Genomic DNA, 14,388 nt, shown 5'->3' with positions numbered 1-14,388 from the left:
AGATTAAGAAGGTGATTCACTACAAACTTTTCAAGGGCAATTTGGAATACACAATTAAAACTGAATGAACTGTGGTTGCTGTAAATTAGAAACAAAAAACAGAAGTTGCTGGAAAAGCTCAGCAGGTCTGATAGCAAGTGTGGAGAGAAATCAGAGTAAATGTTTCAAGTCCGGTGACCCTTACCCAGAATTTCTGAGGAAGGGTCACCGGACCCGAAACATTAACTCTGATTTCTCTCCACAGGTGCTGCCAGACTGGCTGAGCTTTTCCAGCAACTTCTGTTTTTGTTTCTAATTTACAGGTTGCTCAGGTGGGAGTTCCAGGACTTTGATCTCACAACAGTGAGGAAGCAGCAATATATTTCTAATTCATAATGGCTTGGCTTGAAGATGGTGGAATGCTTTGGTACAAACTACAAGGAGGGACAATATGAAATAAAGGGTACCATTCTAAATGGTGTGCACAAGCAGAAAGACCTAGGTGTATATGTATAAGTCATTATGGATGACAGGGCAGGTAGAGAGAGAAATCAATAAAGCATATAGTTATGGGCATCACTACAAGGGGCAGGAAGTTACGCTGAACTTAAACAGATATTTACTGTCCAGCTGGAGAATTATTTACAGTTTTGGCTACCACACTTTAGGAAGAATGTGAAAGGTACTGGATAGAGTGATGAAGCAGTTTAAGAAATTGGTTTTACAAATGAGAAACTTCAGCTATGAGGATTGATTGGGAAGTTGGGACTCTCTTCTTTGGGGAAGACAAGGCCACAGGAGATCTGATAGGTCTTTCAAAATCATGGGGTTTGTGGGTCTGGACAAAGAAAGTAGGGAGAAACTGTTCCAGCTTGTAACGGGATCAAAAACCATAGGACATATTTTAAGGTATTTTGCAAACTAAGCAAATATGAAGTGAGAGAAAATCTTTTCCACACAGCAGGTAGTTAGGGTCTGAAAAGCACTACCTGGAAGTGTGATTACAAGGTGTGGAGCTGGATGAACACAGCAGGCCAAGCAGCATCAGAGGAGCAGGAAGGCTGACGTTTCGGGCCTAGACCCTTAGTCCTGGAAGTGTGGTGGAGACAGGCTAAATTCAGACATTTAAGAGGTTGTTAAATGATTGTTTAAATATAGAATCAATGTGCAGGGTTACAGGGAAGACACAGGAGATCGGCACAAAGCCAACATGCTCGGAGAATCATTGCAGACAATGGGGCAAATGACCTCCTTCTCCACTACAACAACTCTATGATTCTGTGCTTCAATGGACCAGTTTTTTCAAAATTCTCTCTTAGGATCAGGCCATTGCTAGCATTTATTGCCCATCCTCAATTGTTGTTAAATTAGCAGCTTGATGGGACGTTTCAGACATAGCTAAAATTCAACCACATTGACGTGGGTCTGGAGTCACATGTCGGACAAAGTAAAGATGGCAGATTGCCTTGCCTGAATGGCAGTGTGAATCAAATGTGCTTTTATGACAACTGGCAATGATTACATGGTTGCCATTAGGTCAGCTTTCAGATACAGATTTTTATTGAATTCAAATTTCGCCATCTGCAGTGGTGGGATAGGAATATACAATCCATCAACATTATTGTCATGATGTTACCACTACAGCACCAGTTCCCCAGATCTCACTAACCTTCTCGGTGATAGAGTTCATGAGTTTGAAAAGTATGGTTAAAGGTTTAATGAGTTGTCGCAGTGCACCTTGTAGATGATACACACTAATGCTAAATGTCCAAAGGTGATGGATGTGGTGCTGTTCAACTGGGCTACTGCATGTTCTGGATGGCTTTGAGTTCCTAAGTGTAGCTGGAGCTGCAGTTCATCAAAGCAAGTGAGCAGTATTCCATCACACTCCTACTTGTCCTTTGTAGCTGCTGGACACACTATGGGAAGTCAGAAGTGGATTACATATCACAGAATGAGCGGCATGGTGGCTCAGTGGTTAGCACAGCTGCCTCACAGCTCCAGGGACCTAGGTTTGATTCCACCCTCAGGCAACTGTCTGTGTGGAGTTTGTACGTTCTCCCCGTGTCTGCGTGGGTTTCCTCCGGATGCTCCGGTTTCCTCCCACAGTCCAAAGATGTGCAGGTTAGGTGGATTAGCCATGGGAAATGCAAGGTTACAGGGAGAGGGTAGGGGGTGGGTTTCGGTTAGATGCTCTTAGAAGAGTCAGTATAAACTTGATGGGCCGAATGGCCTGCTTCCACATTGCAGGGATTCTATGATTCCATGAACTCTGCTTCTGACATGCTCTTGTATCCACGTTATTTATATGGTTGGTCCAGTTCAGTTTCTGATTGATGATAATCTCCAGGATGTTGATGCTGGGCATTCAACGATGGCCATGTCATGGGTAGAAGGTTTGATTCTTCCTTGTTGGATATGGTCAATACCTGGCACTTGTGTGATGTGAACATTACAGTTTAAGCTTGAATGCTTTCCAAGTCCTACTCTGCACTTGGACACGGGATGTTTCAGTACCAGAGGAGTTATAAATGGCACTGAGTTCTGTGCGATCATCAATGAGCATCTCAACTTGTGACATTGTGATGAGGAGGTAATCAATGAAGAAGTAGATGATTGAGCCTAGAACACTATCCTGAGGAAGTGAGGCACTTGTGGTGCAGTGGCAGTGTCTCTAGCTCTGATCCAAGAGGCCCAGGTTCAAGTCCCCTGTGCTGTAGAGATGCATCATTACATCTCTGAACAGACTGAATAGAAAATATCTACCCTGAGGAATTGAGTGCTCTTACAGCACAGCGGTAATGATCTTAGCACTGGGCCAAGTGTCCCAGATTCGAGTCCCACCTGCTCCAGAGGTGTAATAACATCTCTTAACAGGTTGATTAGAAAACAGCTACCCTGAGGAACTCTTGCAACATTGTCATGGCACTGAGACAATTACCCTTCAACAACAACATATACTTTCTTTTGTGCTAGGGTATGACCACAGCCAATGGAGCGTTTTTGCCCATCTTGTACCATAACTGTCAAATGCTGCACTGAAGACAGGGACAGTCACTCTCACCTCATCTCTGGAATTCAGCTCATTTGCCTATCTTCAGGCCAAAATTATAATGAGGTCTGAAACAAAACGGTCTTAAAGCAATCTAAACTCAGCATCAACAACAGGCTATTGATGAATAAAGGTTTCTTGATGTGGAGGTGCCGGTGTTGGACTGGGGTGGACAAGGTCAAAGGTCACATGACACCAGGTTATAGTCCAAAAGGTTTATTTGAAATCACAAGCTTTCGGAGCACTGCTCCTTTGTCAGGTTACGTGAAGATAAGTACACAGGCACAGAATTTATAGGCAGAGAGATGAAAAGATTTTACAAATGGTGTGAGTAGAATGTCAAGAGGGTGAATAACAAGTCTCTGCAGGTGTTCAAAAGTGTCAGACGGTATCAGTACAAGTGTCAACAGCTGAATAGCAAGTGAAGGGATGACCTATGATCTGATTAATTGAGGCAGAGAGATAATCACAAAAAAAATAAGATGGCACTGGAGACATACCAAACGGCTGGAATAACATGATAGGTATAAGAGTCACATGCCAAGGGTCTAACCAAAATAACTCATACCTATCATGCTATTCCAGGAATTTGGTTTGTCTCTAGCACCGAATTATGTTTAACTTTTTGTAGCTATCTCGCTGCCTCAATTATTGAGATCATAGGTCCTTTACACTGCTGCTGTTGAGCACTGATGATGGAAAAAATGAAACTTTATAGATGTGGTACCAATCAAGCCTATGAATTCTGTGCCTGTGTGCTTCTCTTCACTTCACTTGATGAAGGAGTTGTGCTCTAAAAGCTTGAAAACTCAAATAAATCTGTTAGACTGTAAGCTAGTGTCATGTAAATGTTTCTTCATAATACTGTCGCTGACACCTCCCGTAATACTGCTGATAACAGTAGACTTGTGCAGTATTATTCAGCTGGGTTACACTTGGCCTTTCTCTGTGCCCAGAACATAACTGGCAATTTATCAAATTGTCACGTAAATGTTGCAGATGTACTGGAACTACTTGGCTAGTGTTGCCAGGGCTCTTGAGCTTTGCTGTGTCCAGTTGCCATCAGGCATTTCATGATACCACATGAGCTGAATCAAGGTGGCTCAAAACTGGCATCTTTGATGCTGGGAACCTTAGGAGAAGATCAAAATGAATCACTCATTCAGTACTTCCGGCTGAGATGGTTGCAAAAGGATCTCCGCTGGGGTATAAATCACAGGGCTCCATAATTGGTAGCTATGCCTTCAGCTACCTGGGCCTTAAAATCTGGAATTGTCTCCCTCCACCTGTCTTTCCCCTATTTAAGACTCCTTTAAACATATCCTTTTGCTCAAGATTTTATCACTTGGTCTAATATCTTATGTGACTTGGTGCTTGCTAACACTCCTGTGAAGACACCTACAACATTTTATTATGTTAAATAGAAATACAAGTTGTTTTTATAGGACTGTGATGCATTACAATTTCTGGTTTTAGAAATTTACAATGTGCAAAACACTCAAAAGATAAGTGGGGGGGAAAAATGTAGATGGTCATTTTGGGCCATGTGGAAATTCCCGTAACAAAAACTGAAACAGCAGGCCCTCCAATAGTTTTACTAATTATTACCCATTAACAGCTTCAAGCAGATGTTTGCACAACCCTGAAAGTGCTAATTACTTAATTAAGTTTGAATTCTCACTCTGCTATAATTAACTGCAAGCAATACAATCTTAAAACATTTCTGCAGAACAAAAGCCACATGATTAAAAACCATTCCAGCCCACAAACTGGGAAAGATTTTGAAAGTAAAATATGCTTTTTCTTTAAAGCAATATGATGCAAAATTGAAACAAAGAACACAAAAATTGAAAAGTAAACAGAAGTCGATTGCAGGGTCTGAAAAACTGATTTCAATGCAGAGCAATGCTCTGTGAAGGCAAAAATGAACAGATTTCCAACTGGTATCAATGGAATAAAAAAAAAGGAAGTGAACTGTGATATGTTTATAGAAACAGGAATCATTCATTTTTGACTGCTTAGTCACATGCATTTCTCTGGCTCATTAATGTCTTTCAGGGAAGGAAATCAGCCATCGTCATCTGGTCTACATACGACTCCAGAATCACAGCAATGTGGTTTACTCTCAACTACCCTCTGAAATGGCCTAGCAAGGCACTCAGTACTATCAATTGCTACAAAGTCTCATCAGACAAATGAAATCAGGTGGATCATCTGGTGTCGACCTAGGCACCGGAACCTACAATGGCAGAAACAGCCCTGCCGACCCTGCAAAGTCATCCTTAAGAACGTCAAGGGACTGCAGCCAAAATTGAAAGAGCTGTCTCAAAGATTAATAAAGCAACAGCCTGACATGGTCATACTCATAGAACCGTTCCTTACAGACAACACTCCAGACAGCCCTATCACCATCCTGGATATGCCCTATCTCACTCACTGGACAGACCCAGCAGGGAGGGCACCACCGTGGTATATAGTCAAGAGAGAGTTGCTCTGTGAGTCTCAACATTGACTCCAGATCCCATGAAGTCTCATGGCTTCAGGTTAGATATGAACTGGAAAACCTACTGCAGATACCTACGTATCTTTTTCACTCAGCTGATGGATCAGTGCTCCTCCATGTTGGACCACACTCGGAGGAAGCACTGAAGGTGGCAACAACACAGAATGCACTCTGGGTGGGGGATTTCAATGTCCAACACTACTCACCAGGTAAACACAGTGACTGCAAGAGCAGGTCAGAGGCTAGGAATACTGCAATGAGTAACTAACTTCCTGACTCTCCAAGGCCATTCCAGAATCTACAAGGCACAAGTCAGGAACACTCCCCACTCACCTGGATGGGTGCAGCTCCAACAACATGCAAGAGGTTTGACACCATCCAGAACAAAGCATCTGCTCGATTGGCACCACGTCCACAAGCATCCACTCCCTACATCACCAAAGCTCAGTAGCAGTAGTGTGTACTATCTTCAAATGCACTGCAGTAATTCACCAAAAAGCCCTAAACAGCACCTTCCAAATTCACGACCACTTCCATCTGGAAGGACAAGGGCAGCAGATAAATTGGAACACCACCACCTGTAAGTTCAATGTCCAAGCCACTCACCATCCTGACTCAGAAATATATCACAATTCTTTAATTGTTGCTTGATCAAAATCCTGGAATTCCCTCCCTAAGGGCATTGTGGGTCAACCCATTGCATGTGGACTGCAACTCTACCCCTTTCTCAAGGGCAATTAGGGACGGGCAATAAATGCTGCTCCAGCCAGCAATAGCCGCGTCCTACCAATGTATTAAAAATGCCATACCGTTATTCTATGAACCAGCAGGTGGGTAGAGGCCCATCACACGGTAAAGAAAGCAAGAAAACCCAGTAAGGCTTGCATGTGTCCAGAGGGATCCTCATTGAAAAGGTCTTATCAAGGCATTTGGTATCAAGAAATGGGAAGCAAGTGCAAGTCAAGTTCCCGCATCATCACTCACTGACTTGTGGCTGAATCACATCTCGATTGGTTTATTACCAGCAACTGCCGCTCCCTTTTTACTGGAGCTGCCGAGTATAGAAGAGCTGCCAGCCTCTTTTTGGCTGTCAGCTCTTGACAGACAGGACTCTCATTCCCACTGTCCCTGATCCTAAGAAGAATTCCGTTGCTGCCCTGAGTGGAATAAAATGTGGCAAGCCTTCCTAAAATGACGTGGCACTGGGGTCTTAATCCAGCAGCCAAGACTGCTGTCATCTCCACAAACCTCTTCCGCTTGATATTTTGACGATGGTTGGAATCAAGTGCAATCTACTGCTTCCAACAGAACCTTCGGCATTCTGGGATAAACTCAATTGTGATTATGAAAAGTCTGCTTTCAATTCTCCTCAATGTTCGTTGTACAGTGGGCTACATGTCGTTATGGACCAGGCAGACAGTGCTAGTGATGAAGTCAGACACCAGAATGAAATCTAGCCTGATAGATCATATATTTTAATGCAATTGTCATTTACTGAAACTTAGCCATACCAGGTTGCAGGGCTTCTTTTCACCAACAGAACAGATGTTTATTGCACAAAAGACAAAACAAAAACAAGTTATACCGATATAGAACAGAGTGCACTGAGAAAAAAAAACATCAGCATATCTGTGGAGACAAAAACATAGTTAACATTTCAAGTCCAAATTTTTTTAAGTCTAACCCTTTTTCAGTTCTGAAGAACCTGACTGGTGCTTGATTGGCACCACAGATTCATTTTTTTCCACCAGCAATGCTCAGGAGCAACAGTGTATACCATTAACAAATTGTCCTGCAGAAATTCACCAAGGCTCTTTAGACAGTACCTTTCAAACCTACGACCACCTACCTACCATCTAGAAGGATAACAGCAGCAGATACATTGTAACACCAACACCTGCAAGTTTCCTTCCAAGACACTCACCATCCAACTTGAAGACATATCACCATTTCTTCAGTGTCACTGGGTCAAAATCCCGGTCCTCCCTCCCCAACAGTCTTGTGAGTCCACTCATACCAAATGGACTGTAGAGGTTCAAAAAGTAAGTTTATCACTATCAAAGGCAACTAGGGATGGGCAATAAATGTCGGCCCAGAATGATGCCCACATCCCATGAATGGGTTTTTAAAACTTTACACAGGGTTAAAATTTGACAGTTTAAACATAATGTGGGGAAATGTGAGGTTATGCATTTTGGCAGGAAGAATAGAGGAACTGGAAATTATTTAAATGAAGAAAGTCCACAGAACAAAGGGATTTGGGAGTCCTTTTCCATGAATTACACAAAAAAAAACTAGCATCCAAGTTCAGCAGGTAATAGGGAAGGGAAATGGAGCATTTGTCTTTATTTCAAAGTGAATGGAGTATAAAAATAGGGAAGTTTTGTTAAAACTATACAAGGCACTGGTCAGACCACAGCTGTAGTACTACAAACAGGTGTGAGCCCTTATCTAAGGAAACATATACTGGCATTGCAGGCAGTCCACAGAAGGTTCACTAAGCTGTTACCAGTTATGAAGGGACTGTCTTATGAGGAGAGGTTGAGTAGATCGAGCCTAGAATCATTAAGACAGACGAGGAGTAATTTCTCACTGTCACAGGTAGCCCTCTCCTCCTCCAATTAGGTATCGTGACAATTTCACAATGGGGGAAAAAAAATTGTGAAGCACCGTGTTACATTCAATATCATATTGCCCAGCAGCAAAGCACACACTATCTGCAGACTATTCCAAGATGGAAAAGATTACCACGAGGAAGACAATTATAGCAAACATAGCATCAAATGCTTTCAGCTGTTGTCTGTCTCAGCCAAAAACATACGCAATGGCTAGAAATTTACTTACATTTCTATAGCTTGGGGGAGGGAAGTAAAGAAGTCAACCAGGGTCCATTAAGAGATTGATATTCAGGAATCACTGCAAAGAACACAATATTTTCAGGTAAAGCCAATGATTGGAAGCATGTAGATGAGAAACAGAAGGAGATCCAAAATGGATCCCTGGGGACATCAGATGTCAAGTGAGAGAGTGGGATGAGAAAGCCATTGAAGGTAATTGATTGTGATTAGATATTATAATTCCCAGCTTTGGTGTCCAATACCTGATTCAAATGTAAACAGAGTGACAAAAATGTAGTTCAGCATGGTGTCAATTCTTCAAACCAGTGTTGGAATATAACGGTGTTCCACTTACTGGATAGGTGTATAATTTGATAAAATAGCAATTGAGTTTACATCAATCAATATGTCAAGGCACCCTAACAGAAATTAGTTGGAATCATTCAAATAGCACAGTCAGTCACCTTTTAGCAGGTTTCTCACACTTAAAGAATTAAACGTTTTTTAAGGATGATTTATAAATCTCTCACCATTTCCCAATTTTACCTCAAAAAGGAATAAATGGCATCTGGAAATGTGCCATTGTGCTAGTTCTCAGCAATCAATTTTAGGACATTTGGTTAGTTTCAGTGATTATATCACACAGTCATTAACTCTCTAGCATGGACTATACCATATATTAACCACACAAAACACCTGCCCAACGTCCCCCATTTGCAGTATCATTGGTACAGCACAATAGATGAACTAGAACGAAAGCATTACTGCCAAAGCAAATACATAAAAATAATGAGCATGTCAGTAATTTTGAGTCTGTAATTTAAAAATCTATGTCAAACAATTGTTTGATGGCAGTATATGTATGATCTGAATCCACCCAATGAAATCATCGCCTTGTAATCACTGTCAGATCCCTATTATTCTATGATTAAGTGAACCACTCACAACCACAATATCACTAGCCAATTATGAAGCATTTGGCATTTTGTAGAAGCAATAGTCACACAACAACGCTACAATTTAAACATGTTGAGCTACATGAACGCTGTTGGATTGTCAACACCCTGCAAAGCTGTAACGAAGTACCATTAAAAAAAATTGGAGAGAATATTGGCTGCTGGCTTGAAATGTCAGCATCTCAGCGTGGAGTTGAACAAAACTGCAATTGGTCCAAAATTCATTTATTATGGCAAATATGAGAGCTCAGCACATAAGCTTAATTTAATTTTGTGATAGAAGAGTCCATAGGGTTTACTTAAGTGATAAATGACCAGAGCCAACATGGCAGCTTGATCCCTGCAATGATTCTGCTACAAATCAGAAATGCTAATTACAACTGCAGGAGTGTTTTCTTCCCTTGTCGAGTGCAAACATTTCATCACTAATTTTAAACTAGGTACTGGGGAAAAGGTGGCATCCAGCCCTTTTATTTTCAATCCAAATTAAGATCCTGTTGCATATACCTAGCAGTAAACAAACACAGGCAAAATAATGAAGTTTATCCCAACAGTAATGATCTAGATTGCTCAAGTTATTGAAATAGTTGCAACAGTAAATTTATCTTCAATATTGCAGTATCTGATAATGACATCTGGACATAATGCAAATGAAAAGAAAGTTCTTTCTGAATAAACATATTCTTACGTTGCACATAAGTAGGACGGGAATCACAATGTAATTGCATAGGAAGTCATTATAAAGATGGCATCGGAAGCAGGCAACAAGAGACTTTACATCAAGTGCCACAGATAACTAGCACATTTTAATAAAAACAAGTCTCCAAGGTTCCAGAAAAACTATATCACTTACTCTGTTGTGCCTCTTGCTACCCCTCATTATTTAATGAAGGCTACATATTGTAAAAATAGCATTCTTTTACCAACCAAGAAAGGGATATTTGGTCATATTTAGTATTCAGTCTTGAACTGCAACTTTTTTGATACAAAAGAACAGCTTGTTCACAGTATTCAAATACACAACTTTTTTTTTGGAAAAGTCTGCAAAATGTACAAAATTCCAGATGTAATTTTCACAATGAGATAATCCTACACGACATTGGAGAAACCAAATGCAGACTGGGTGTCCGCTTTGCAGAACACCACCGGTCCCTGCTCAAGCATGAGCCCGACCTTCCCGTAGCCAGTCACTTTAACACAGCATCATGCTCATGTGCCCACTTGTGTGCCCTCGGCATGCTGCAATGCTCCAGCAAATCACAGCACAATGGGAGGAGCAACATCTCATCTTCAAACTAGGCAGTTTACTACCTTCTGGGCTCAATATGGAGTTCAACACCTTCAAGTTGTGAACCCATTCCTTCCCTTTTAGCTTGGCTTGTTACATTCACTACCACCCTCTCTCCACTCCCCACTCCCCCCAACCAGTAGGACGGTCTGTTCTTTCCAGTCTGGCAGTTAGACACACCATTGTTCTGCCAATCTCACATTCCGATCACTTAATCTGAAATATCAACATCCTTTCTCCCCAGCACTCCAACCCCACACCCCTCCCCACTGTTGCATAAATGCTGCCCCCTTCACACTTCACTTCAGCTCTGATGAAGAGTCATCTAGACTCGAAACGTTATCTTGCTCTCTCTCCATGCATGCTGCCTGACCCGCTGTGATCTCCAGCATTTTTTGTTTTCAGTTCAGATTCTAGCATCTGCAGTAATTTGCTCCTAGAGATAATCCAATTTTGTTTTTAGCAGCTTGACAGTTTCAAGTTGGTAAATATCCTTGATAATGTTGAAGTGTTCCAGCTGAACAAACTTAACTTCCCTTTGGTATGTGAAAGACAAAATGTGAATGGCTATTGCTTTTTCAAATCTTGCATGACCAACAGAAATCAGGTCAGTAATGTTTATTGTGATATCTGATGTAGTTTATTTCAGGCTGAACTGCAAGTGATAATTATGGCGCTATACAACAGACACCCAAACAAAGCACTAGCTAATTTATGGCATCACATTTTGGAAGGTGGTGGAGCTGGGGTTTAAAGGGGTTGTACCTTGATCATAGCCAATCTGTAGGAGAGAAACAGAGAGATCCAGCTTCTCCAAACGAGAGACCAATTGTGTGAATCTGCACCAGCAACGACCAATTACCAGAAATTGAACCGGTCTAGCCATATAAAATATTGTGGCTTATAAGTACAAGTGATGTGGAGATGCCGGTGTTGGACTGGGGTGGACCTTACAAGCACAAGTCAGCGGCTAGGACTTCTGCAGTGAGGAGCTTCCTGATTCTTCAAAGCCTGTCCATCATCTACAAGTCATAAGTCAGGAGTGTGATGGAATGGTCTCCATTGCCTGGATAAGTGCAGTACTAACTCAAGAAGTTCAACATTATCCCCAGGACAAAACAGCCTGCTTGACTGGCACACCAGCAAGCACCTTCAAATTTAACACGCTTTATCACTGATGCACTGCAACAACACACCAAGTCTCTTTAATAGCACTTTCAAGGCCATGATGTCTACCACCTGGAAGGACAGGGCAACAGATGCAAGTGCCCCTCCAAACCATACGTCATCCTGACTTGGAACTATATCACCATTCCTTCACTATTGCATAGTCAAAATTCTGGAAATCTCTTCCCAACAACAGTACGGATAAACACAGCATATGGCCTGCAACAGTTCAAGAAGGCACATAATTCTTTGAAATTTGTGTCACAGATAGACATGGTTGTTTAGCATGGCGTTTAGCATGCTTGCCTTCGTTGCTCAGACCTTTGAGTATAGCAGTTGGGATGTCATTTTGAGGTTGTACAGGATGTTGGTAAGGCTTCTTCTGGACTACTGTGTGTAGGTCTGGTTGCCCTGCTATAGGAAGGATATTATAAAACTGGAGAAGGTTCAGAAAAGATTTTCTAGATGTTGCTGGGAATGCAGCGTTTGAGTTATAAAGATAGGCTGGGACTTCCTTGACTGGAGCTTAGGAGGTTAAGGAGTGACTGTACTGAGGTTTATAAAATCATGAGAGGCATAGATAAGGTGAATAGCAAATGTATTTTCCCTAAGGTGGGGACAGTTCAAAACTAGGGGGCATATTTTTAATGTTGGAGGGGAGAGATTTAAAAGGACATATGGGGCAACCTTTGACACACAGAGAGTGGATAGTGTGTGGAATGAACTGCCAGAGGAAGTGGTGGATGCAGGTACAATTATAACATTTAGAAGATATTTAGATAAGTACATGAACAGGAAAGGTTTGGAGGGTTATGGGCCAAACACAGGCAGGTGGGACTAGTTTAGTCTGGGTATACAGTCGGCTTAGACAAGTTGAACAGAAGGGTCTGTTTTCATTCTGCATGACTCTATGACTCTATAAGACAGCTCTCCACCACCTTATGAAGGGCAATTAGAAACAGGTAATACTGATGGCCTTGCCATCCAAAGTTATTTCACACGATGCAAATTCTGATAACATTCCAGCCACAGTTTACCCACCCAGGGAACCTCTTACCTTTTCTTCCAGTTCTTGCTTCAGCAAATGGTACTTCCTCCTGAGCTTGGTATTTTCCGCCTCACCCTGAAGTAGCTCTTCCGTCAGTTTGTTACATTCTGTTTTGACCTTTTCCACCTGGCGTCGTTGTGCTTTTGCCAAACTCTTGTCATTTGCCAGCTCAGCCTAAGGCGCATAACAAATCAGCCTCAGTAATCTAATTTTCGAAAAATACTGACTGCACCCAAAGTTTACGATTAGCATAAAGTCATAAAGTGTCATAAAGTGACGTTAAAAATGTACATACTATACTGTGCTTTTTACAAAAGCATAACAGTTTTAAAAAGAGAAAAGGTAAATAACACAGTCCACCACATATCAGAACTGGAGTTGTGTTTTCAACATTACAAAACTATCTCTACATCAGAAGCACTCAACTGGCTGTAAAAAAACTTTCAGATGTAGTGCGTTCACGAAAGCCACTATATGAATGCAAGTCCTTCTTGCTTTACGTAAGTACCTCTGCATCAACTGATCACTGTCATTTAAGAGAATTTGGGAAACAGTATACGTCCTGTAATTTAAACAGTTCAAGAGTCTAATGGATACACACAAGAAAAATAAATTAGAGCTTTCAATCGTTGCTTTGGTAATGTTAATGAAGGCCTCAACTAATAAATCCCAAAGCAGCAGAAGAAACTCTACGAGTATACCATAGAAAACAGGTTACTCTTTGAATCAGATGAAGTTTGACATTACTGTTTGAGCCTCAATATACCAACATTTCAGTTTGAGTCCATGTCAGTGAAAAGTCGACAACCAAAAATATATTGCTCACCTCCATTTTCTCCCGTAAGGAAACCATAAGGCGTTTTGCAGCTGAGAAGAAACTACCTTCAATAACCCTAAGAGAACATTTTGTCAACATCATCAATCTCTTTCAGTCCAAATTACTCACAGGGGTACAGTTTTTGTTTTGCATATACTCGTGTTAACGTCTCGAAAGCACCACTATGGCAACCCTTGACTACTTCTAAGTCAAGTTCTTAGATGTACACACCTCCATTAAGTTTCCGAGTAACATGGACTAGGTTCTGAAAGCCCATTTTTAGCTAGCTGTGGGTGCGTGGTGCTGGGGAAAATATATTTCAGTACAAAAGGAATAATTCTAAATACAAAGCTAAACAGATGCAGTTTACAAGTGGGTTTCTTTTGATCCACTCTGCATTCCTGGCAAATTATACTGCTACTCATTGCAATTTTAACTATCTAAATCAATTGTCAGAGAAACAGAGAAAATAGCAGGCTTAGGCTATTCTTTGATTCTGCTCTGCCGTTCAATATGATCATGGCTGATCATCCAAATCAGTCCCCTTTCTCTCCATACCCTTTGATCCCTTTAGCCCAAAGAACTATATCTAACTCCGTCTTGAAAGCATTCAATGCTTTGGACTCAACCATTTTCTGTGGCAGTGAATTCCACAGGCCCATCAATCTCTGGGCAAAGAAATTGCTCCTCATCTCAGTCTTAAATGGCCTACCCCGTATCCTTAGACTGTAACCCCTAAGA

General features: G+C 41.4%; 1 protein-coding gene across 5 annotated transcripts in view; it reads right to left on the bottom strand.

The window, feature by feature from the left end:
- The window catches only part of LOC109935306 (centrosomal protein of 128 kDa), a 336,088-nt gene that overhangs the window by 193,684 nt on the left and 128,016 nt on the right, over positions 1 to 14,388 (bottom strand). For all 5 annotated transcript variants that reach the window (XR_007262690.1, XM_048600331.1, XM_048600332.1 and 2 more), the window contains exon 14: positions 12,840 to 13,004. Coding sequence is in view for 4 of the 5 variants with exons in the window: in XM_048600331.1 (XP_048456288.1) it covers positions 12,840 to 13,004 (165 nt within the window). In the remaining variant the exon portion in view is untranslated. The remainder of the gene's footprint in view (positions 1 to 12,839; positions 13,005 to 14,388) is intronic.

The sequence above is a fragment of the Rhincodon typus genome, chromosome 8, assembly GCF_021869965.1.
Source record: "Rhincodon typus isolate 14 chromosome 8, sRhiTyp1.1, whole genome shotgun sequence".
In the NCBI taxonomy this organism is placed as follows: domain Eukaryota; kingdom Metazoa; phylum Chordata; class Chondrichthyes; order Orectolobiformes; family Rhincodontidae; genus Rhincodon; species Rhincodon typus.
The sequence above is the reverse complement of the archived record's forward strand: the minus strand, read 5'-3'. Positions and strand labels throughout refer to the sequence as shown.